This window comes from Trichosurus vulpecula, chromosome 3 (genome assembly GCF_011100635.1).
Source record: "Trichosurus vulpecula isolate mTriVul1 chromosome 3, mTriVul1.pri, whole genome shotgun sequence".
In the NCBI taxonomy this organism is placed as follows: Eukaryota; Metazoa; Chordata; class Mammalia; order Diprotodontia; family Phalangeridae; genus Trichosurus; species Trichosurus vulpecula.
In genome coordinates this window covers 32,183,553-32,210,361 of record NC_050575.1, presented here as the reverse complement: position 1 = coordinate 32,210,361, position 26,809 = coordinate 32,183,553, and the positions used below count along the sequence as shown (strand labels likewise).

The 26,809-nt window shown below is 40.1% G+C and overlaps 1 protein-coding gene across 1 annotated transcript in view; it reads left to right on the top strand.

Moving 5' to 3' along the window:
- Positions 1 to 26,809, top strand: part of SPOCK1 (SPARC (osteonectin), cwcv and kazal like domains proteoglycan 1) — a 781,029-nt gene that overhangs the window by 606,193 nt on the left and 148,027 nt on the right. The window contains exon 6 of the mRNA XM_036751616.1: positions 18,921 to 19,035. Within this exon, the coding sequence (XP_036607511.1) occupies positions 18,921 to 19,035 (115 nt within the window). The remainder of the gene's footprint in view (positions 1 to 18,920; positions 19,036 to 26,809) is intronic.

Below are 26,809 nucleotides of genomic sequence, written 5' to 3'. Positions count from 1 at the left end.
CACATCTACCTCCTTGGGGTTGAGAAACATATCCTTTTCCCTTTCCAAGCTTTTCTTGATATTCTTCATAACCTGACCCTATCTACATAAACAGCTGGGTGTTGGGGGATGAGGGGACAGGATGTACACAGTAGGTTAGCTGGGGGAGCTCTGTATAAGCTATTACACTATAGATGTGCTTACTCAGAGATGTGCTTGCTTTGTCCTGATCAGATCTCATCAAGAGCATTGTGTTCAGTTCTGTACATACTATTTTAGGAAGATCATTAAGCTGGAGAGCAAAGATTGGTGAAGGGCCTCAAGTCCTAAAAATGTTTAGCCTAGAGAAAAGAAAGAGGTAGCTTTATTCAAATATTTGAAGGACTGCCAAACAGAAGAGGTATTAGACTCAACTTTCTTGGCCCCAGAGGGAAGAACTAGAAGCAGTAAGTGGAAATTGAAAATAGGGAAATTTAGGTTGTTATAGGGAAACTTTTTAAGGATCATAGCTATCTGAAAGGGAAAAAAAAAACTTCTTCAAGAGGTAGGAGGTTCTGCTTCACCAGGGGTCTTCAAGTAAAGACATTGGATGTTCTTGGTTCACATGTCTTACAGAAAGGATTCTTTGGGTATGGATTGGACTAGATAAGCTATAAAGTCCCTTCAGCTTCGATATTTTGTAATTATAGATACCTGTTCCCAATGATAGGAACCATGGACTCAGTAAAATAAGGAACTCGGGTGGACCATCAATGTTCCTTCTTTGTTTATCTACCACTCTCCCCCATGAGCATCCCTATTTCCCTTTAACTTATTGCCTATATTTGTAATACCCTATTAGTCCTTACTCTCAAATGCCCTTCTCCAGTCTTCTCCCTAACTCCAAATTCTTCACTTTATAGCACAGCTTAAATATCTCCTATATGAAACCTTTTCTGATCACCCCAGCTATTGGTGCCTCCACCCCAACTTTATACTTTATGTCTTGTTATTATGTCATTTCAGTCATGTCCAATTCTTTCTGACCCTAAAGATACTGTTTGCCTTTTCCTTCTCCAGCTCATTTTACAGATGAGGAACTGAGGCAGTGTTAAGTGACTTGCCTAGGGTCATGCAGCTATGTGTCTGAGGCTGAATTTGAACTCAGGAAGATAAGTCTTCATAACTCCAAGTGCTATATCCACTGTGCCACCTGGCTACCTTATGTAACTATGTTGTTTCCTCAATTAGATTATAAGAACTTGAGGGTAGGGACTATTTTATTTTTTCTTTTCGTACGCTAAGCACATAGCACAGTGTCTTGTGTATACCCATGGAATGCCAAACCTATATGAAAGCCACATGTGCTAGTTCAGCACTGACGAACCATGACATTCTGGGATAAACACTATTATATTTACACATTGTAGTTGCTTGATGAATGGCTGTTTATTACTCATTGGTATTACTGGTCCCTATCCTATATCCACTCAGAGATGATTCCCTTGAATGAAGAACAGAGTAAGAGCTTGACTGAGCCTAGGAGAAAATCATTCTTCACAGGGGACTTTGTACTCAGGGTATTGGGGAAATGCCAGTCTGGACAGCATCTATGTCTATCCAAAAGAGTTAGAGTTTTCTCTTGAGTTCTGAGGATTTTGTGCTTTGTTAAGCCATATCTAGTTCCCAGGACAACCTTGGCTTAGGCTCTTTAAAGCATCTCCCTCTGCCATACCCCCACTTCACCACTCTGTGTGTGTGTGTGTGTGTGTGTGTGTGTATGTATTTCTCCTATTCCAAATGCCAAGCATGACTTTTCTTTTTGTATTTGCTTTGTCCTCCCCTCTATTTTTCCGAAAGAAAAATGGCTTTCAAGCTGAGATATATTCCAATTCCAGCCTCCAGCAAAAGTATTTTTTTTAACCTTCAACCTGCAGACTCTCTTGGAAATAGAGGTTTACAATCAAACTGCCGACAGAACCTTTAGGTCTGGTCCACATGGCAGACGCTACTCTAATACAAGTAAACAAATAGTGCTTTGTCAGAGGAGTGAAAGAATTCCGGTGGATTCTAATTATCTGCCGAGGCAGACATGGAAGGAGAAGGGGAGAAAATGCTTATCTGAAGAAGCTCTTGTTGGAAACAAAACAAAACAAAACTAAAAAAGCCCACCATATCCCACAATTTTGCTGAGTTTCAGATGTTGCCTTGAGCAGGTTGTGAGAGATAACATAGAAAAATGATGAGCCTTTGTTATTTATTCCAGAAGTTTCTAGGAAACGCATTGTGAAGAAGCCAGAGATGTTTCACAAAATAAATCATGTGCCTAAAGGTATCTTTGTGAGAATTAGAGCAAAGCCACTAGAAAAGGAATGTACAGTATATGATCCATGCACAATTAATGTGGTTTTCCTAGGTTCCAGTTTGTATCTTTAAACAATATTCTTTTGGCTTTCCTTTAAATGTCATTTACTTCTTTCACTCCCTTATCTCAACTGAAACTTTTCTTATCTGGGTTTTGGTTTTATGTGTCATCTTATAATCATAGGATCATAGAATTAGAGCTGGAAGGAACTTTAATTGTTGTTCTGAGTCAGACCTAACTCAGGCCACTCTGATGGCACAGGCTTGTAATTGGAAAGAAACAATTTGAGTATTGTGGAAACATAATCAGAATAACCCAAGATCTGGCAGCTTCTACATTAAGAGATCGAAGGGCTTGGAATATGATATTCTGGAGGTCAATGAAGCTAGGATTAAAACCTAGAATCACCTACACAGCAAAACTGAGTATCATGCTCCAAGGCAAAATATGGACTTTCAATAAAATAGAGGACTTTCAAGTTTTCTCAGTGAAAAGACCAGAGCTGAATAGAAAATTTGACTTTCAAACACAAGAATCAAGAGAAGCATGAAAAGGTAATTAAGAAAAAGAACAAGAAAAAGAAATTGCAAGGGACTTACTAAAGTTGAACTGTTTTGTTTACATTCCTACATGGAAAGATGACATGTATGATTCATGAGACCTCAGTATTAGGGTAGCTGAAGGGAATATGCATATATATATATATATATATATATATATATATATATATATATATATATATGTATATGTTTATCTTTATATATATATATATAAGTGAATGTATATGTATGTATATGTATGTATATATATGTGTGTATATATATATATGTGTATATATATACATATATATATATATTATATATATATATATGTATATATATAAAGAGAGAGAGAGAGAGAGAGAGAGAGAGGACACAGGGTGAGTTGAAGATGAAGGGAAGATATCTAAAACAAATAAAATCAAATTAAAGGATGAGAGAGCAACATATTGAGAGAGGGAGATAGGGAGAGATAGAATGGGGTAGATTATTTCACATAAAGGTGGCAAGAGGAAGCAGTTCTGTGGGAGGAGGGGAGAGGGCAGGTGAGGGGGGAATGAGTGAATCTTGCACTCATCAAATTTGGCCTGAGGAGGGAATACCATACATACCCAATTGGGTATCTTACCCCACAGGAAAGAAGAGGGAAGAAGATAGAAGAAGGGGGGGATGATGGAGGGGAGGGCAGATGGGGCTGGAGGTAATCAAAAACAAACACTTTGGAAAGGGGACAGGGTCAAGGGAGAAAATTCAATAAAAGGGGATGGGTTGGGAAGGAGCAAAATATAGTTAGTCTTTCACAACATGAGTATTGTGGAAGGGTTATACATAATGATACACATGTGGCCTATGTTGAATTGCTTGACTCCTTAGGGAGGGTGGGTGGGAAGGGAAGAGGGGAGAGAATTTGGAACTCAAAGTTTTAAAAACAGATGTTCAAAAACAGAAAAAAAAAGTTTTTGCATGCAACTAGAAAATAAGATACACAGAGAATGGGGCATAGAAATTTATCTTGCCCTACAAGAAAGGAAGGGAAAAGGGAATGGGAGGGGAGTGGCGTGACAGAAGGGAGGGTTGACTGGAGAACAGGGCAACCAGAATATATGCTATCTTGGAGTGGGGGGGGGAGGGTAGAAATGGGGAGAAAATTTGTAATTCAAACTCTTGTGAAAATCAATGCTGAAAACTAAATATGTTAAATAAATAAATTTAAAAATAATTGGAAAGAAAGAAGACATCTGTATACCATCTAACATTTAACAAAAATTCAATAAGAGTACTTGTATTGATTCAGTTGGGGGCAGCTCCCCTTCCTATTTAACTAGGTTATTGTTTCAACAATCCAGCTAGCAGCTTCTGTGGGGGTGTAAGATCCACCCAAAGCCAGCACCCAGAAAGCTGCCAACAGCACAGGTTCTTTTGATCTGATTAACTAAGGAAAGCAAGGTGAAGGGGTTGACAAGCTTACTTTAATTCAGCATACAAATATCATTCCCTTAGTTCAGGGGGAAAAACCAGCACCCTGAACTTCAGAGCAAATTACAAACAAATTACAAACATTAACAGACAGGCCAAATACAGATTCATAGTTACCAACATCTAGGTTCAGCCCGGGAGCTCAGAACAAGAGCTGGCCCAGAGTCACTCGTGCCACCACTGCCCTGAGTAAGAGAGCTCCAAGGAACAGACAGCCAACCCCCGGTTTTTATATCTTTTTCAGCCTCAGGGGTGAAATCCTCACAAGGAAGTGACTTAATCCCATGTGGTCTAAGAGCCTCTGCTGTCCCAGACATGTAAACTTGCCCCTCCCTGGAGTTAGCCACAATTTGGGCCCTACCTTAGTTGCCAATCCACACCCACTAAGGTTTTACACCTAATAGGGGTTTGGGCCTGGGGCTTAGTACCTAGTAAGGATTACTCAAAGAAAACAAAGGCCATTTTGCTTACCAACACAGTTATGTACCTAAACACAGGAAATGTTAGTTCTGAGAAGTGGCCCAAACCTTTGTGTGAGCTAAGCTTTTATGTATAGATGACCAGGAAGCTACTTCAACGGTTTCAGCCTTAGCCTACTAGATCAATTAAAATCTCAAGAATGGTTTCATTGCATTTTAGGGAAAAACTAACTTAATCTGCAAGGAACAGATGTTGTTCCCACTGGCTCCTTTTAAAGATAAGGAAACTAGTATAGGAGAAGTTAAGTGCCTTATCCAAAGTCAAACCAGTAGGAAGCAGTAAGATAAGATCCATTGGGATTCAAATGGAGCTCCTTGACCAACCTTAAACCTAAATCACTCTGGCTCTCACTGTTTGGTTAACAATAGGCCCCAGCCCAAGCCTCACTTGATAATTGTTTGGTTTTTGATGGCTCAGAGTGAGTATAAATATCTACTGTTACAGTTCTGACTAGAAACCCTGAGGGTCTTCCCCTCCCAGAAAGATTTTTTTTCTTTGAGTGGGTAAAAGGGGCCATTTTTTGCCTCGTTTCTTACCTTGCCTTAATCACTGAATGGGCCTTGCCTCAGACAAACTGAGAACTGAGAAAGACCTTAGCTTAAAAAGGCCAAGGTCTCTCACTGCATCCTGGGCCATCTCCAGTCCTTCTGATCTGTATCTTGCCACTGGATCCAAATGGCTCCAGAAGAGAGAGTGAGGCTGGGGATTTTGCTTAGCCCTGCCTCACTTAAATCCAGTTCATTTGCAAGTCATCACCTTCCTGAAGTCATTCTTCCTCTTCTAGAATGAAGCATAAACAATAGCAACCCTGAGGACCAGAACATTTATATATGCTGTTTTAGGGCAAAATAAACTTTTTTTTTTTGGTTAACTGTTCCATGACATTTGAGTGACTCATTTTGTCCTGAAGCTGAACCAAAACTAAGAGAGTGCTGGCATCAGAACTTCCTTTAACAGTGGGTATTTTCTCCAGTGATGTAGTTCATAAACCCAAGGATACCAGCCCATCATTTGTCATTCTTTTCTTGTCCTGTAAGTGCTTGATAGGAGATCTACCCAATATGGAGGGGGTGAGGAGGCTTTTTTCTACATCTCCTGATATTGTGTTTGTGTGTGTGTGTGTGTGTGTGTGTGTGTGTGTGCATTATGTGTACATAGCACATGGCCTGTCCACTAGCTATGCTGCAGTCTTGCTATGTGACTTGCCCACTTTTTTTTTCCTGGTCATGCCTCTTTCAGATGATGCTTTGAATTACATCATACAATAATATTATGTAATTTATATCATATTTGTGTATGTTACATTACATAGCTCTGTACTTGATCACAAATTCCTTGAAGGCAAAGATTGTTTTATTTATTTTTGTGTTTCCCCAGACACAAGATTCTGCACATTTCATGATTTTCCTATATTAATTGAGAGGTTGAATCCATGAATTCTTTAGCAATTGGAGCCAGCCTGACCTCTAGTGCAGCCCATCCAGGAGAGCCTCTGGCTTGTGTCATGCAGAGACAATGTGATGTAATGGAAAGATCATCTCACTAAGAGTCAGCAGACTTGTGTTCTAGTCCTGCTTCTGACCCTAACTCGCTCTGTGTCTTTTTGCCGATTATCTTCTCTCTCTGGACCTGTCTCCTGTATCAGGAGGGCAGAGTTTATAATCTCAAAGAGGATCATAAACATGTCTGAAAGGTTCGGAATCGCCGGATATAAGAAACTCTCAAAGTAGAAAGCAGAAGAATCAAAACATTTATTTAGGCTCAACAGTAACCAACCCATGAACCAGCAACCCCATTTTGATATGTTGATCGAAAGCTTCCAGGCCCAATAAGTACGCCTTGAAAGAGTAACCAGGAGGCTACAGAGAAACATGATTGCGTAAAGCAAAATCATGTTTCCCCCTTTTATGGTAATAAGATTACCCACTGGACTGAAGTCTTTGTTCAGCTTCCTCCCGTAGATCAGCTCTGCTACTGGCAGCTCCTGCCTCAGCTGTGTCTGTGTCTGAAACTGACGTAACTGTCGTAACTGCCTCTGTAACTGCCTCTGGCTCCAACTGTCGCTGTAACTGTTTCTGGCTCCAACCGGAAAAGGAAAGAGGAATCTTCAAGCTGTCCTCTCCCCTCTTATAGGGTTTTTGACATCATCAAGCTCCGCCCGAATGACCAGGGCCGATTGGTTCCTGAGTTGGCCCCTCCCCCTAGCATAGACATTAACACCTCCCCTCAGCCAGCCCCATGACTCATCACACAGGAAGTTGTCTGGTCCTGCCCCGGAAGAGCAAGCCCCAGCGTCCAGGGAAGCTCAATGAGGTAAGCTGAGTCATCCAAAGAAAACAAAGCCCATTCTGGTTACACTCCACCCCTTGTTATAGGATACATAATCTAATCAGCCATGTATCCTAGAACATACATTGTGATCCAATTACAAAGGAAACTAAAACATATCATTCATTATAAAGCAAAACATATCATTCAGTGACATTCCCAAACATTGGTTAACGATTCAAATGCGATCCACCCCTAGATCCCAGCAAAATAATCTCTTCAATCAATCATCCCCAAAATAATTATTAATAATTCAAATGTCCACCCCTAAATCCTTGTATCCATTACATAGGATCAATAATATCATAACAATAAAACAACACAGCAAGGATAACACAAAATAAGTAAACAGAACACTATCATCATTTCCACCCCCCTTGAACGATTGGGGCTCAAAATCTTGGGGTGAGGGGTGAAGGTCTCATTTTCCATAGCTTCTTCATGCTGAAATTGGATGTAGAGATGGCCCTGCCCCCAAAAAGTCCCATTCCAGAGGTCATTTCTTTAACGAGCTGGCAGGAATTCCAAGAATGCTACATGCTTAGGCAGTCACCGGAAAGTGCAGGGTGCTTAAGCCTGAAGGAAACAAAACTAGCAACAAGGTTAGCCAAAACAAAGGACAAAAAGAATAGACAAGTATGGACTATAATTCTTCAAATAAAATCATCTCAAGTTTGGTTGAGATTTCAGTTATGCAAAGATCCAACATCAGAGCCAAACTCAGGTGGGAAATGTTTCTTTTCAAAAGGAACATAATGAGGAAGCCAAGAGGATCCCACCCTAGATATAGACTAAGATTGTCCTCCCAGCCTTTCCCCAAATGTACAAGTTTTCATCCGTTAATCACACAAGGTCACCTTCAGTCTGAGTGGCTTGTAGGCTTGCAGGAGCAGTTCTTATTTCCCTATTTCTTGTGTTATCAAGTACTCTATACATTCTGTATAATTCATTGGTTGGAATTCCATCTATCATTTCAAAACCTACTCCTGCTCTCAATAAAGCAGTAAACATTTCTTTCCTTGTTACTCTCCTTTGGCGCCAAGTTTGCTGGTTATTCACCCTTCTCTCTCGAGGAGATCTATCCCTTCCCCAGTCACCTAAGTCATGTAACTGTAAAATCTTATTTATCACTGTTGTAAGACGGCTCCCTACTTCTCCAAGTAATAAATTCAAAATTAGTTGTTTATAAGCAGGGGGAGCTGTCCTAATTATTAAATTCCTATGAGGCAGTTCCATTGAATCATTGTAATATTTGTCTGCAGTTCCTGTCATAATGGCAGTCTTCATTACCTCCTCCTTTAGTCTCATGATACAATCTCTAAGTGAATACCAGGGTCTGTGCTCAGTGGGCCACATAGAATCAGTAGCATATCTCTTATTGCATCCCACAGCGGCTAATGCCAACAGAGTAGTCCTGCTATCACCATCTCCTTGCTGATGATGTTCCCTAAAAGCTTGTTGAACTAGAGGATCATGGCTGATACCTATGAATCTCATGCAGTCTGTCCCATCTACTGATATTCCACCGGCCCCTTGATCACTGAGTCTTACCATCCAAGATATCAATGGTTCTCCTATTCTTTGGCTGAATCTACTCAAAATATCTGTGACCTCTTGCGGTGAGAAATCTTCCTGAATTTCCCTTGTAACTGAATCTTCACCTCGGGTTTCTGTCTTCCTCCTTTGTATGGGTCGAGCCCTTGTCTGATCATTTAACCATCTCCTATTCTCTGTGTGAGGCACATCCTGAACCCCAGTAGTGTTTTGTGCCTCAGCCCCTAACATTGTCTCATTCTCTCCCCACTCACTTCCTCTGCCACCATGGCTAGGACGAAGCAGGCAGTCAGGCTCTTTCTGGGCTGGGTTGAAATGCACTCTGGGCTTTTTTGGTCTCCTGTTGCTCTTAGCCACATTAATAGAAAAGTTCTCATTTGAGTCAGTTTGGTCTCCTGCTATCTGAGATTCCTCTTCTTCCTGTGGGGTAGGAGTGCCCCCATGTCTTTCACTTAATCTCAATCTTTCGTATACTAGCCGGTAGGCTGATAACACTATCCAGCTTTGCCTAGATAGTGATGCCCCTGACTGACTCCCAACTTCTCGTAAACACTTTTCCAAATCCCTAGGATCTCCTCTCCGTAGCCTTGGTTCCCAGTTTTCACAGGGTCCAGCTTTTTTAGCCAATTCTTTTGCTAGGGAGGAATAAAATGGATCCTCCCATCCTGGGATATTCATCTCTTCCTCTGGAATTGTTCTGCTTCTAAATAGAGATCTTATACCTAGCGATCCTGTTCGTGACGCCAAATGTATCAGGAGGGCAGAGTTTATAATCTCAAAGAGGATCATAAACATGTCTGAAAGGTTCGGAATCGCCGGATATAAGAAACTCTCAAAGTAGAAGGCAGAAGAATCAAAACATTTATTTAGGCTCAACAGTAACCAACCCATGAACCAGCAACCCCATTTTGATATGTTGATCGAAAGCTTCCAGGCCCAATAAGTACGCCTTGAAAGAGTAACCAGGAGGCTACAGAGAAACATGATTGCGTAAAGCAAAATCATGTTTCCCCCTTTTATGGTAATAAGATTACCCACTGGACTGAAGTCTTTGTTCAGCTTCCTCCCGTAGATCAGCTCTGCTACTGGCAGCTCCTGCCTCAGCTGTGTCTGTGTCTGAAACTGACGTAACTGTCGTAACTGCCTCTGTAACTGCCTCTGGCTCCAACTGTCGCTGTAACTGTTTCTGGCTCCAACCGGAAAAGGAAAGAGGAATCTTCAAGCTGTCCTCTCCCCTCTTATAGGGTTTTTGACATCATCAAGCTCCGCCCGAATGACCAGGGCCGATTGGTTCCTGAGTTGGCCCCTCCCCCTAGCATAGACATTAACACCTCCCCTCAGCCAGCCCCATGACTCATCACACAGGAAGTTGTCTGGTCCTGCCCCGGAAGAGCAAGCCCCAGCGTCCAGGGAAGCTCAATGAGGTAAGCTGAGTCATCCAAAGAAAACAAAGCCCATTCTGGTTACATCTCCTCATCCATAAAATTACAGGATTGGATTAGTTAACTTTGAAGGTCCTTTATAGCTCTGACGTTTTGTTTTCTGTGCTTTGTAACTGCCCTTTTTGAGCTTACAGCCACCAGTTATTTAAAAGAAATAGTTCAAGCTTTCATTCCAGGTAGCTTTATCCAGGTATGAGCTTGGCTTCCCATCACCTACCACAGATTTCTCCTTTCATGCTTGTTGATGCCTAAAATTCCACAAGTAATGAAAGAAAGTTTCATTCTACAAATAGAGTTTACTTTGTTATTTAAATAGATCTGTGGTCTCATTGGTGTGGGTACTCCTTCTAAGAGGAGTACCTCGAATCCTTCTACACCTTTTCATCTTGACCATGTCCTTCTACAAATCCTCCACAGAGGTCTTTCTCTAGATCTCTTTTTTGTTTTGTTTTGTTTTTGGAAGGGACAAGGTAGGGCAATTGGAGTTAAGTGACTTGCCCAAGGTCACACAGCTAGTAAGTGTGTCAAGTGTCTGAGGCCAGATTCGAACTTAGGTCCTCCTAACTCCAGGGCAGGTGCTCTACTCCCTGCACCACCTAGCTGCCCCTTTCTCTAGATCTCTCTACATCACATGGGTACCAATGAACCAAACAGGCTGTCTATCCTTTACCCCTTGCTTTCATTACAGGACTATCTCCTCTCCTTTCCAGTCATACATCTTTTTGATAATCTTCTTTGTGTGGTTTCTCCTCTACCATTCTTCATTTGAAATGTGTTGTAGCATGCTTGTGGTCACCAGGCTCTTTCAGTAACCTGCAACTTTAATTCTTAGGAAACTGTGGTAGTCAACGGCATACCTGGAAGTATTTTTGGAAGAATATTGATGTTAAAGTGATGGACTTTTGTTTCAGGGAGAAGCATGGGGTCATTAAAAGAGCTGTGAAATTTCCTAGTCCAGTCCTTTCTCTTCTGCTAACTCAAGTCTGGGCCTGGTTTCACTTTCCATTTGTATTCTCTCTCCAAGACATTGATGGATCAGCTCTGTGGCCTATCCATACAGCTGCATATCATAGACTGAAGAATAAGCACTCTTCATTCTCTTAGGTTTTCCTGTGTGTAGTTAGGTTGAACTATTTTGAGTGATTTGGGATCTCGTTTTGGAGGCTCTGCAGGGTTTTAAGGTTTTATTTAAACAGCACAATGTCATCTGTTAACAGGAGCATCTGAAGAACTGCTCTTTGTGCAGGGAATCCCTCCTCATTTTGCACTCTCTGCTGGACATTCTCCATGACATTGGCAAATGCCTCTGCTGAGCAATTAAAGCTAAAAGCTTTAAAATGGAAATGTCTGGTTAAGGGTTCACATTGACCCAGAAATTCATTAATTCCACACTCTAATTAGTCAATCAATTATAAACAACTGATCTCAGATCTCTTTCCATTTGAACAGGGCAGTGGTCATCCTTCTTTACCCTTCAATTCTACAAGACAAATAGAAGCAGTGTCTACTGGGGGAATGATCCAAATGGTACCATTGAACCAAGGCTGCTTTCTCTGGTCCAAGCAAATGTTTTCTTTTCAGACTTTAAAAAATCTTCATTTTGAAATTGTTAATGGAAACATCTATGGTCATGGATGTTTAGTGTCATGGAATGTTAGAACTGAAGAGAATGTAAAATCATGGACTTGGACGTAGGATGGATCTTAGGCCTCACTTAATCCATTTTATAGATTTTAGAGATGAGAAAATGAGGCTGAGACAGGATAAGTGACTTGCTGACAGTGATACTGTCATAAGTGCTGGAGCCAAGGCTGTTGATTTCTCCTTTAGTGTTCTTCCCACTTCACTATTTGCTATACTTCCTCCCACTGCATTCATTTATTCAACAAGCATTTAGTAAGTGCTTCCTGTATGTAGTGGTGGTGATGGTAATGATAAACTACTCACATTTTCCTAGAGTTCTGTAATTTGAAAGATACTTCAAATCCATCATCTTTCATTTGTCCTCACATTAATCTGAGGCACTTAGTACAAATAGTAATATCTCCATTTTACAGATTAGGAAACTAAGTCTCAGAGAGGTCTAATGACCTACTCTGTAGTTCACATAGCTGGTAATGACCAGATTGATATGTACTCAATGACACACTCAAGTCTTTCTGCTGTATTGGGCTCCCCTTGTAGGATAGTTCCCTGATATTTCTAAATGGGTGAGTGATTTCCTGATAATATTTAGGAAGTGAGGCTTTATCTCTGTGCAGAGTGGTTAGCTAGGAGCCTTAAAACATTCTTGGAGAAGAATGTTCAGAGGCATTTTCTTTTTAAACTTTTTGTTTGGTCACCCTTTGCCCTAAATAGATTACCACTCTAGCTTATATTTTAGGTATCCTGGTTGTGGTTTCTGGGTTCCCTTAAAGTAGTTGACTCTTCACTAGGCTCTGGTGCTTAGGATTCCATATGAACAAAATAAAAGTTAAACAATGGTGTTTTCAATATGCCATGGTGTCCTGTTTTACAAATGGGACCATTCTGACTAGCTTTAGAAGGAATATATTTCTTTATGATTTATAACAGCCTACTGCACACTCTTCTTGGGAAATTGTCTAAAGATATAATAATGGAAAATAAGTCACCAGCTAAATGGAAAGGAAGAAGAGGTATGTGCTGCCCCCTAATGGAACAAAATGCAAGCTGACACCTCTTCCCTTTTATAGGTTCAGATTTTGAGCTGGAAGGGTACCTGACCACCATCTAGTTCAATTCCCTTCATTTCAGAGATGAAGAAACTGATGATAAGGGAGGACAAATGGGCCTCTGAAGACCATACATATAGTAAACTTTAGAGGGAGGATTTGAACCCAGGTCTTCATAACAAATATACTCTGACCTCTCTATCCCAGGTCCAGGAAGGCTACTGTCTGGCCCCCAGTGTCCTAGAGTACCCCAAGGGGCTTTTAGAGTATCTTTTCTTTGTGGTTATCATTTTGAGCCTCCATTGGCTATGTTGTTCCATCCTTAGTGGCCAGTGATTGTCACCCTAGTTCTGTTTAACTAGATTAGTTAGATTTTAAAAAGAAATATTTACTTTAAAGATATAGGAAGAAGTACAAACATTTCACCCTGGACCTTTGGGGCATACTTTTCCCTATGCTACTCTTCTCTGAGGGGGAAATAGGTTGAATTTAGCTCAGTTCATGAATAACATTGGTCCCACCAAGTTCATATCAAGAGTTATCATGACTGCCAGATGAATTCTTCTCAAAGCTTTCACTGGCATATATCCAGAAGGTCCTTGCTCCTCCGGGCATTGGACTGGCTGTAAAACCTGGCCTGGAATGTGGGGACATCAAATTACCCACTGGACTCTGGAATTTTGGGATGCTGAGGCATCCTATCAACCTTGTGAAACATATAAGTCACCGAGACTTCACTCTCTTGACCTAGACCAGGGGCATAGTTCCTGTAGCTTCTTCCCTTACCGCATTATGTCTCACAAGACACCATTAGTGAAGGAGTTGTCTGTCAAGTGAGGCAAAAAAGGATGTGACTAAAGCTGATTTGAATGTCTCTACCACCAATTACTTAATGGATAGAGCACTGGGTCTGAAGTCAGGAAGACCTGAATTCAAATATGGACACAGACACTTACTAGCTGAATGACCCTGAGCAAGTCATTTAACCTCTGTTTGCTTTAATCTATTGGAAAAGGAAATGGCAAACCACGCCAGTATCTTTGCCAAGAAAACCCCAAGGATATTGTTGGCATGCTATGGTCTATGGGGTCATGAGGAGTTGGACATGACTGAACAACACCGCCACCAATCAACGTGCCTTATCTTGCTGACCAGAGCCAGTTACTGAATATCAATTCATGCTCTGAGTCTCTCAAGACACTTCCATTACGTATCATTACAGTTCTCCCAGAAGCAAGCTTCCTAGTCCCTTCCACATGGAGAGATGCCCTTAGGAGGCGCTCTGAACAGCCAGACTCCATTACAACCCCATTAAAACAACCCCACCATAGACCTATAGCTGGAGAGGTGCTCGAAGATGATCTAGTCCAATCCCTTCCTTTTAAAGATGAGCAAACTGAAGTTCAGAAAAGGAATGTGATTTAACCAAGGTTGCACTAGGTTGGCCTAGTTGCCTTTTTCTGATTTGGGAAGGGTAGATTATTTCATTACAGATTAATAAACCAACCTACCTTTCTGTACTCAATTTCCCTGGAACTGATTTAGATTGGGTTAAGGGTATATCCAGCCCTCAAGTTTCCAGTCTGATCCATAAAATCAAAATAGTGTAAAGAACACTTGATTCTGAGCCAAAATACCTGGGTGGGAGGCACAGCTCTGCTTCTTACTACCTCCATTTTCTTTCATCTGATCTCCTTGGGCCTCAGCTTCCTCAAATATAAAACAAAATGGCTGGATTGTATTGTCTGTAACATGTCCTAGTATGACCCTAAGATCTCAGTTTCATCGCACAAGTCATTCATTCATTCCAGAAACATTTATTAAACATTATTGCATGCAGAGCACTGGTAGGCACTAGAAGAGGTAGCATTAAAACAAGTGACTTAAAGTTTAGTAAAAGAATAGAGGATGTCGTTCATGAAAACAGACCTTAAAACCTGAAATAGTTTTAGAAATACATTTGTTATATCGTTTGGTAGAGCAAAGAGAGCCAAAAAGGAGATGTGGCTCCCTTTCATCTAGTCTCTGGAAGGTTAGCATTATATACGATTTTGACGAAGGTTTCTCCACACAGGAATCCATATGCATCATTAAGCAATTTTACTGAGAGGGCAGCCTGAAAGCAAGGTAGAGTGAGATAGCTATGAGTAACTGTAACCCAAAACAGAAGCTTGGGGTGGACCCTTCAGGAGTTCCTGGATGTGGTAGCCCAAAACAAGAGTATTTTGGGTGGATCCAGGATCTGGGGGAATTAGAAATACCTCAGAGCCATCCGTGGCATTCCTAGAGAGTTATTGGGGTCAAGCCACATTCTGCATATAGATAACCTTTAATCACATAAGGTTGGACAAACAGTGCAATAATTTTTCCAAGCAGTATAATAAATAATTTTTCACTCAGGGATAGGGACTGAACCTGTGAAATCAGTGGCACAGAGAACTTCCAGGGAGGAAATTTCCTCCATAGAAACAGGTTAATGCCTCCTTTGCAATTTATAGTCTTAGGGAGATGCCTAGAGTAGAGGTGTCAAACTCTGGACCAAGCAGATTAAAATGTAATGGGAAATGTTTAACAAAATAATTAAAAATACAATATAATATATAGGATACAAATTTGTGGTTTTCTAAGTCAATATGCAGCTACAGAGATTCCTGTCTATTTGAGTTTGACTGCACTGGAGAGCTAAGTGCCATGGTTGGGATCACATAATCGGTGTGTGCCAGAGTCTAATCTTGAACCAGGTAATCTCAGTACCAAGGCTAGCTCTCTATCCATGCTACTACTACTAGCAGTAATGAGATATGATGTATTTCTGTCCTTTTAGTTGTGTCTGACTCTTCGTGACCCCATTTGGGGTTTTCTTGGCAAAGATACTGGAGGGTACTGAAGAAACTGAGAGCTAGAATGGTTACTGACTTCCCCATAATGAAACAGTGAGTTTCGAGAAGCAATATTTGAACTCAGATCTTCTTGAGATCCAGGTCAACTTTCTGGATGACACCAAGTTATCTCCATATAACCTAGGTGAATTAGACCTTTCCATTGCTATCCTCCTTCATATGCTATATCTTGGAGGCAATGGATAGAGTTAGCCCCAAAGCCAGGGAGACCTGGGTTCAAGTCTCATCTCTGAAAATATGAGCTCTGGGACTCTAACCAAGTCATTCAATCTCTAGGCAGTTGCAGAGAAGGTACCCCCTGAGCCTTCACAATTTCACTGAAATCACGGTCCTTATTCTCACGTTATTATCTATTCTTCTTCTTCATATTCAACTTAGTGGCTATATGTGGGCAAGGGAGTGTTACGGTCGGATACTGCTTCCAGAAGATTATTTTGGTTGCTGTGTAGAGGATGGAATAGAGCAGGGAGAAACAGAGCAATAAGACTGGTTAGGAGACTGTTGCATTAATCCATATGAGAAGTGAGTAAAGTCTGAGTGAGGATGGCGGCCTTATAAGTAGAGATAAGGGATTGAAATAAGAAGTGCTGTGGAGTCACAATCTGAGAATTCCTGACTTCATATCCTATTCTGCCTCACTTCCTAGCTAAGTGATTCTGGATAAGTCACAACCTTCAGTCCTCAGTTTCCTCATCTGCAAAATGAGACTGCTGGACTCAGTGGCCTTTAAGGTCCCTTTCAGTTCTAAGTCTCTTGTTCATTGATTAGCTATGGGGTAAGGGAGGAAGAAGAGGGAAGTTTCAAGGATCACTTCAAGGTCACAAACTGGGCTAGCTTCAAAAGAAATACAGAAATTTAGAAGCAGAATGGGTTTGGAGGAAAGGTTATGAGTGGCATCTTGGGTTTAAGATATCAGGGGAATATCCAAGTATAGATATCCAAAAGGCAGCTGGCAATGTGGGGAATGAAATTCAGATGTCAGATTTTGGCTGGATATGTGGATTTGGAAATGATCTTCAAAGAAATGGTAATTTAACCCATTGGAACTGATGAGCTTATCAAGAGAGAAAGGGTAGAGGAAGAAGAAAAAATATCCTAGCATGGAGAACCTTGGGAGATTTCCATGTAAGGGATAGGAGATGGGGATTCTGTTCCAGCAAGATGACTGAGAAGGAACCACCAGACAGGTAATAGGATAATCAGAAGCGAGAGAAGTGGCATAAACACTAATGGAGGAAAATCTAATGGGTGAGGGTGAATGACATCCAATTGTTAATAGGTATTGAGATAATGAATCCAGGCAGCATGGATTCTTCCTGTAGCATTCTTCCTGTAGGATTCATTCTTGTAGCATGTATGTGAAAACAGAGGAGGTGGATGATGTTGTGTTTAGATCTGACGAGGTATCAGTTGTGATAGAATAAGAGTACAGAGAATAATATAATAGTTGAACTGGTTAGTGACGGTGTCAAGACAAAAAGAAAGAAAAGAAAGAAGGAAGAGAAAGAAAGGAAGGAAGGAAGAGAAAGAAAGAAAGGAAGGAAGGAAGAGAAAGAAAGAAAGAAAGAAACAAAGGAAGGAAGAAAGAAGAAAAGAAAAGCAAGTAAGGTCAGAGCAGAAGAGATCAATTCAGAGAACAGAAAATATTAAAGGGACTAGATGAACATGGTGAGAGCAAATAACAGGTTTGCAGAAGTAACAGAGTAAAAAATGGCAGGAAAAGAAATGATGATCATTGAGAGGAGTTTCAGATTTCAGGGTAATGGAGGTAGTACAGTTTTGGATGATGGTAAGGTCTAGTATATGTGGATACATTAAATTGGAGTGAAGATGTAAGTCAGAGGAATTGGGGAGGTTAATTAAATGAGATGACAAGGTATTCAAGAGGACATCCATCTCTATGTTGGGTAAAGAAAGGGTAAAGATGGAGAGGAAGACTTTAAGATAGGTCTTAAGTTTGTTAAGAAAGGAGAAAATATTTATTAAGTGGCTACTGTGCTACTGTGCGCTAGGCACTGTATTAAGTGCCTTGCAAATATTATCTCATTTTTATCCTTAAAAAAAACCCTATGAAGTAGGGGTTGTTATTATCTTAATTTTACAGTTAAGAAAACTGAGGCAAAATTCAAGTAACTTGCCCAAGCTCACACAACTACTAATGTTCTGAGGTTAAATTTGAATTCAAGTCTTCCTGTCTCTAGGCTTAGCACCCTATCCACTGTGCCATCTACCTGCCCTCAAAGTGCAAGAATATGTGGGAATTTGTTTTGCTTAACTATGCATATTCGTTACTACTTTTTTGTCTTTTCAATGGGGAAGAGAGGTGGAAAGTAGAGAAAATACATTTTTGTTAATTGAAAAAAATTAAAAGAAAAGTGGGAGAATTGTTGTTAGCAACAACCGTTTATATAGAATTTATGCGCTAAATACAATTGAGTCTAACTTCATCATTAAAGTAGGACCAATTATATCTAAAAAGCATTTTAAAATTTACTGATAGTTTTTGTTGTTGCATCACATCTGTGGCTGAAGAGCCCTCCACTACCAACTGAGTTATCCCTTGTAGTAGTTTTTTAAAAAATAGTTCAGCAAAAACCAAAATATTAACCATATCTGACAATATATGCAATATTCAACATCCATGTAGTGAAGGGGAAGGAGGTGCATTATCTCAACTCTTCTCTGGGGCCAAACTTGATAATTATCATTACAGTGTTCAGTTTCTTTTTATCACTTGTTTGTTTTATACTGTTGTGGTCATTCTGCATATTGGTTTCCTAGTTCTGTTTATTTCATTGTGTATCAGTTCATATAAGTCTTAGCATTTTCTCTAAATTTTTCATCTTTATTACTTCTTATACTGCCTATTATCCATTATATTTTTAGACCACATTTTGTTTGGCCACTCCACAATTAATCGGCTACTACTCAAATTCTTTGCTTCCACAGTTCTTGTTCTGATTATTTTGACATCTATGGAACCTTTCTTTCCTGGTGACATTTTTTAAAAAGCAATTTCTGAAAATGCTTGTATTTTACAGAAATGTAACTGCATTTCTTGCCAAATATGCCTTTTTACTAATTCACACTTCTTCCTCCTTATTTAATGTGCATTTGCCAATTAGTTTATGTATGTAGCTATTCTCCCAGCATTCTGAAGGCCTCTGTAACTTTTCTTTCTGCAGTGCAAGCTGGAGTTCCATTCCTGTTCCTCCGGAAAAGGCTTCACAACCCAGTGTGAGGGACCCTGTCCATGCCTCCCAGAGCCAGAACCTCCCAAGCACAAGACAGAGAAGAACAGTGAGTTTGGATCCTGGGGGACATTTCTTATGGGGAGATAGATCTGGGAGGCCTACATGCTTGTCAGCCTTAGCTCTCTGCTCAGACAGTAGGAGTTCAGAATTCAGAACATAGTTTTCTTGGGAGGCAGGCTTTTGGGCTAAGAGTTCCACATGATCTTCAGGCACTTTTCTATACAAGTGTAGCCAATAGTAATGGATAAGACTTAAAAGGAAAATGAAATGTTGATGGTCCTTGAGGGTAACTGTATTAAGCAAAGAAGAACAATCAACTTTTGCAAAGGTAAAAGTAGACATTGGCCAGGAGAGCCTGGTGTGTTCCAGAGAGGAAGAAGGAGACAGCTGTAGGTGAGAGTGGGACTTCCTTGAACTCTTATCTCTTGGGTTCTTTGAACTTGTCAACGTCAAATCTCCATACTGGGACTGAGGCAATTCCATAATCATGGGGTATGACCAATAACTAATGTATTCTGCTTGACATTGTAGCACTAAGCTGAAGGATGAGGAGGAAAGAAGCCCTTCCTGGGGACAGACTTGTTTAGAGGGCAAGCATCAGGGAAAGTCTTTGTGATGATTTGTTCATTTTTATTCTGAAGAATTAGAACCCTGGTATTGGGGTTCTCAGCCCTTCTTTTGATTGAAAACTTATAACATTAGCTTCAGTTTCATGGAACCGGGGCTCTTTTAGGCTCAGCTGGTCATTTTAAGTTTCAATATATTTATATAGAAGATCAGCCGTCAAGTGATGAATTATTTTGCCTATAATGCTGATGATATCATGGCTTTTTAAAACTATTTGTGTGTGTATGTATGTAGATGTATATTAATCAGATTCTCAGCTCTATTTCTACTGTCATCAGTTGTGGGTATTCCATCCAATTATACAGATTGTAGATCATCCATTATCTCTTGTTCATGTTCACCCATAAGTTTAACACAAGAGGTTCACCCATGATCCCAGTAGAGCACATGGACAACTTCAAATTTGTTCCTCACTTTCACCGCTGGACTCGTCCAATTTCTTTTGATGACATCCTTAATTCTTGCTCTTCTTTGTATCTAAATATTTGTTACATGTTACAGCCTGCTTTTACCCTTCATGTTCTACTCCATTGCCTGTGAAACTAAATTTCAATTCTTTTGAGACTGTAACATTCCATAACTTGCACCCACACACAATAGCACCAGTAGAATATTAGTGTTAAAAAATTGGTCCAAGGAGAAATTTGGGGTCATTAATATAGCCCTGCATTATCCTTTAGGCAAACCAGCTTGTCTGTTCAATTTTGGTTCAATTTTGTCTGTTTGCTGTGTCTCTCTAAGCTACATACTGTAGGAAAAGCTCTATATTTTTGTCCATTCAAAAGTGTGAGATAATCTAGACAGAAGGTGTGCATATGGGTACAATATAGCTATATGTTAAAAGCACAAAAAAACAGCTTGATGTTTTAGAATAGAATGAAAAAATAATGAATGTCACTTTCTTATGGAACATGCAACATATTCTTCAGGAAGCAATGCTGGCTTTTGGTGATCACTACTTCCCTTTCTAACAACTTGTTCATGGCAGAGTCTAGAATTTTGCCAGTGATTGAAGTCAGGCTTAGTGGTCTGTAGTTTGTACACTCTAGAGTTTTTTTTTTTCTTTTTTGAATAGTGGGATATTTTCTTTTCTCTGTGTTCCCTCTCCTTTTCTCTGCCATCTTTCTAAGGTCACTGGCCATGACTCAGCCATCATAACCATCAGTTCTTTCAATACCCTGGGATATAGTTTACTCAAGCCCGAAAACTTCAACTTATTGGAGGCAACTTTGTCCTCCCTTTTTCCATTTCACCACTTGTCTTGGGCTTCAACATTTAATGACCAATTTTGTTCTGTCCTTTCCAGTTCAAGGATCATTACCTTTGGCTGAGAAAACTGAAGCAAAAACAGCTCAGCCTTCTCTTCATCATCCATTATTATCACTCCATCTACCTTGAGCAATACTTTTTTTGATCTTCCTCTTTCCTCCAACTTCACTAAAAAAAGGCCTCTTGATGTCTTTAAGATTTAATGACAGCTAAAGCTCCTTCTGAACTACTTTTACAGGTCCATGCTACTCTTTTGTGTTCCTTTATAATTACCTGTCCTCACTTCCATCTTCTACAAATGCCTCTTAAAAATTAAGTTGATTGTTAAGTTCCTTGTGTATCTGCGTTGTTCTTATGTGGTACATGTATTTCTGCCTTGTTATTATGAGTTCAAAGATGAAAAAGACTGTATCTTTTTCATCTTTGTATTCACAGCCTACTCGGCACCTTGTGTTTAATATATGAAAATAGAATGGAATCAGATTGAATGGAATCAAATCAAATTGTGGATTTTGTGAAAATTTGTGGTGGATGAACTTGGTTTTTGAATCCTATTTCAGCTTTATTTTTTATCTCCTCTTCCGCCACCCCTCCCCACTCGAAAACCCTATTTATCTTTCACTGAGAGTCAAACTGTGATGAAGAAAGAATACTGGCTATGGATTCAGAGGATGTGGGGGTTCAAATCCTGCCCCTGGCATCTGCCTGTGTGACCTTGGGCAAGTAATTTTACCTCCATCCTCCTTCTCATCATCATCATCATCATCTTAATAATATCTAACATTGATATAGTGCTTTCTATGTGCCAGGCACTATGCTAAACACTTCATAATTATTATCTCATCTGATCCCCACAACAACCCTGAGAAGCTGGTGCTCTTATTATCTTCATTTTACAGATAAGGAAACTGAGTGTTCTCATGTATAAAATGAGGGGATGAAACTAGATGGCCCCAGAGGTCCCTCTCATTTCTACATCTGTTGTTTTTTATGAAGCTTCTTTGTCCTTGGCCCAGTCAGCAATGTTCCGGGCCCGCATCTCTCTGAAGCCTATTTAAATGGCTTGGTCATTGCTATTCTCTCTCTCTCTCTCTCTCTCTCTCTCTCTCTCTCTCTCTCTCTCTTTAAAATCTAATTTCATTCATTTTTCAAACTGGAACTAGAGAAGGAAAGGTGAACTTGGTCAGGGCTAGAGCTGAGTCCCTTAAAAGCTCAGGGTCATTATCCAAACTCTCTCCTGGCTAAAGCATTTGAGGAGAAACTTAGTTTTTTACTCTTTTTCTCAGTTGGTGGCAGTTCTAGAATTTCTGGTAACATTTCCACAAAGTTATTATTGACTAGACCTCTATTCCCAAGGGATAAACAAAGAAAAAAGGATAAGAAAATCTGTGAGAACTAATTTCATTATTTTCACTTTATGTTGGATTTACCAGGGAGAAAGAAGTGCAGATTGGGCAAAGGGCAGCCTCTGGGTCCTTGTTGGATTGACAGAGGGAGAATGGAACCCTTCTTTGTCTAACAGGAGATGGGAGTGGGGCCTACAACTCAGGAATATCTGACAAAAATGAACAATGTACTGCTAGTTTTCCCCAGGAAAATGCTCTCCCAAGGAAATAAGCCTTTCTCTTCACTTGAGTTGTTTGGAAGAGCTGAAAAGACTAGGAAATGAATTTTTTTTTTCTTATGGGGTTTTCGACCTGAGGGCTGGACTCTAGTACACAAATCATATTGACAGATGATTGTCTAATTCCATTACTTACTGGAAGTTATATGTGTGAAATACATTCAAACACAAACATGGGAAGAAGCAAAGGCGAAGGGGAAAAAAGCTACTTCTTTGCTCTCAGTAATATCTCAATGGGGGAAAAAACATAGACATGTTGCAAAGGCTCCTAGCAAAATGTAAATCCAGCTCTGGAGCCAGGACATAACTTTTCCTTTAATGCCTGTTGTATAACTGTGCAAAGGCTAGGCACTCAGCAAACTCGCAATTTAAAAGCAGTTTATATTAACCTTTCCACACCCATTCAATCACATTCCCATAATATTCAGTGGTAAATTATGGTCAGAAATTAAAAATGTAAAGGAACATTTAATTCCCCAGCCTTGTTATTCTAAATGTCATGACCTTTAAAAAAAATAAAGAAGTGCTAGATAATAGAATTGGCAAGTACATCAAACTAAAAAAAAACCTTATGCCAGGCCTTGTGCTGGGAGCTATGAGTTGACCATTAATACATGGCCTACAGCTCTTCCCATTCATTTTGTGATTTGTGCTCTTGGAATTTAGTGTGCCTTTTTGGAAAGAAACTTGGTTTAGAGGCTTTAATATTTTTACTCAATGATGTAGTTGCTGGAGCTCTGCCTTTCGAACCAGAGGAGCTGGATTTGAATCCTAGATGTGCTAACTTTATGTTGGTGCCTCTCTTCCCCTCGACCTCAGATTCATTATCTATAAAATGTGAGAGTTGATGTGAATTACTTAGTTCTTCTCAGCAAAACAATGATCCAAGAAAATTCCAAAGGACTCATGATGGAAAATAGTATCCACATCCAGAGAAAGACCTGATGGAGTTTGAATTGCAGATCAAAGCATGATATTTTCACTTTACTTTTTGCATGTTTTTTTTTCTTTTGGTCCAATCCTTCTTTCACAACAAGACTGATATGGAAATATGTTTTTCATAGCTGCACATATATAACCTACATCAAATTACATTCCATTTTAGGAAGAGGGGAGGGGAGAGGTGGAGGGGAAAAATTTGGAATTTTGAGAATTTTTTTTAAAAAAATGATTGTTAAAAATTCTCTTTACATATAATTGGAAAAAATAAAATACTATTTAAAAAATATTGGAGTTGAACCAAACAACCTCAAGATCTTTTCTAGCCCCCAATTTTTTTTCCTTTTGTAACATATCTGACAAATGGGGCTCCTTGACTCCTTTCCTGTGACAGGCAGGCTGAGTTAAATTTGGTGCTGTCTAAGGAGTAGTAAGCATGCTCTTCTTTATACCACTGCCAAGAGAAACCTTGGGTATATCAGAATTTAGCTTATTTCTAGCTCATCCCAAGCAATATTCTGTCCTATTCCCTACCTTGCAAGCATTAGAGGATCAAAGTAGGATGGGATCATAGAAGCTCTCAATAAACATTTGAACATAGAGTGAATATAGTATGCCAGGAACTGAGGAGAGGCTTTCATCCAAGAGTGGTCATAGGAGGATAGCATTGCTTCCTTTCTCCTTCCATGAGGATCAGCCTTTTTCCCTGTAGAAGGAAAACTCAAAACACCCATGGAGAAATCCCAGCAGTTGAGTTGGGGCTCTTGTTGAAGACAATAGTATCTGTCATCTCTACTCCCCTACTTTCCCAGGGTAGTTCTTATGACTTAGTAGTTCCGGCGTCAGAAATCTTGTCTGTCCTCCACCTTTCACCTTCCAGTTTCACAAATCCATTATCAAATTTCGTTGGTTCCCATGCTCTGGGGTCATCTTAGGAAAATGTGGTACAGGGAAAACAACTCTATATTTGAAATAGGAGGACTTATATTGAATCCTGGCTCTGTCATATACTGCCTATGTAACCTTGGGCAAGTCACATAATCTCTCTAGGGCTCAGTTTCCTCATCTGTAAAAGGAGGACTTGAGACCAAATTCCTGTCCAGTTCTAAATCTGTGAACCGAATGTGCTGTTTGGCTAGCCAGTGGCATGCTTTGCTTCCCCAGGTGACTTCATTTACCTAATCACCACTACGACTCCATGTAAACATTACATTTAGGTGTATGGCTTCTCCTTCCTAGGTGTCTAACTTGTGGCTTTTTTATGCACATGTGCTCTCAGATTCTCTTTGGGCCCGATTGTTTTCAGAACTGCTCAAATTCTCTTAGCAAAATTCCTCTCTGGGCATTCATTGCAGTTTGGTGATTATAAAGCCTGGTAGATATGAAAGGCAAAGAAGGGAAAGAAAAGGACTCAGTTGCTGACCTGAGAACAGTGGAATGGGGAGCCTTGGATTATCTGCTTAGTTCTTTAAAGACAGATGGGCTCAAGAGGATGCATCCTTTCTTCCCTTTTTCCCCCAGCATTGAGTTGCATTTTACTTTTGGTTCTTGGAGAATCCAAGCCTTTGTGATAATACATCCTTAATGGGGCTTTTCCAAGGTGAGAGCAAGCATTAGTACTTTGGTTTCTTTCTTTCTCCTCCTTTTTCAAAGCACATTTAGCTTTCTGAAGTTTATCAAAACACAAGCAATAGCTCATTGTTCAAAACAGTATTATGTCTCTAGTAAGCTCCTCCGATAGCCACTAATTTCCAATTCGTCTCTTCAGGAGATAAAGGTTCATTTGTAATCTGCACCGAAGTTTACTGTTCTTCCATCACTCTGTTATCTAATGCTGTGAAAGGAAGAGAGGGTAGTACAATAAAAAATAAATTGAAATTATAATCAGGATGAAGCAAATGGCTGTTGATTTTCAAAAGCTGCTTGGTTAAATTCTGAGAAACCATGTGGCAAAGACAGGCTCTTTAGTGTGTGTGCCTGCAGGGTACAGACAGTCCTAGCTCTCTGTGAATCCAGGATGGAGGTGGGAGAGAGTGAAGGAGGGAGGGAAGACAAATAGTTCTTTGATCCTTTTAAATTCACTGCCCTTCTTATTTCTCAGGAGCCCACTTTCTCCTCCTAGTTGTGGTCATGTGTTCCCCCAGAAAGAGCATGAGATTTGGAATCAGAGAACCTGTGTTCAAATCCTGTGACCCTGGGCAATCTATCTGTCAACAACAAGCATTTATTAATGCCTAGGTGCTGTGTTAAATGTTGGGCATACAAATACAAAATTGAGACAAGTCCCTGCCTTCAAGGAACTTAGAATATATTATGGGATACGACATGTTTACAGATGAGCAAATGTAATATCTATACAAAATAAATATGCTAGGTTTTTAGGGGGACAGGGGAGGGGCTTTGATAACTAACAATTGAGTGAATCAGGATGGTCCTCTTGTAGTAGGTAGCACCTGATCTGAGCCACCTTAGAAGGATCTAAAATAGAGTTAAGGAAGGAGGAAGGGAATAAAGTTTTATAGAGCACCTACTATGTACCAACATTCTCCTAAGCCCTTTTTCCAAGTATTATCTCATTTGATCCTCAAAACACCCCTCAGACATAGGTTCTATTCTTATATCTATTTAATAGTTTAGGAAACTGAGGCAAATAGAAGTAAAGTGACTTGCTGAAAGCCATACAACTTCTAAGTGCCTGAGATGGGATTTGAACTCAAGTCTTTCTGATGCCAGTGCACCACACCACCAGCTAGCTGCCTCTAGTGAGGTGAGGAAGAAGAATATTCAGACTATGGGAGGATAGAATGTACAGAGACCCTGAGTCATGAGATGGACAAGTAACAGCCTCTCAGGATCTCAGTTTCCTTATTAGTAAAATGAAGGGGTTGGAATAGATGACTTCTAAGCTACTTTTAGACTCAATCTATCCGCCTTTTCCTATATACTTTCCTATCCTTTGTCTCACACCCTCCTCCGCAAACCAGAAATGGGAGTCACTCAAGAGGACCAGATAAGTGCTAGGGGATGGAGAGGGGAGAGGAAAGTTTTGTTCGCCATTCCAGGAAAGAGAAAATAGAGCCAGAGTGGGTCCTGAGAGGAGAATCTGAAATGGTGACAGGTGATTGGCAGAGGGAGCATGGATACCAAACTCAGAGAAGCTAAAAAGAAGAGGCCTCTGTAGTCTAGGAAGGTAAATGTAAGATGTGATTGAAGTCTGTAAAATCTTGAAGACAATGGGTAGGATGAACACATAGTTGTTTGTCTAATCCCAGGATACTAGGATTGCCTTCCTCCTCCCCCTGAAGCTTGAGAGAGAGAATTTTTTTAGATGAATGATAGGAAATCCTATTTTACACAGCAG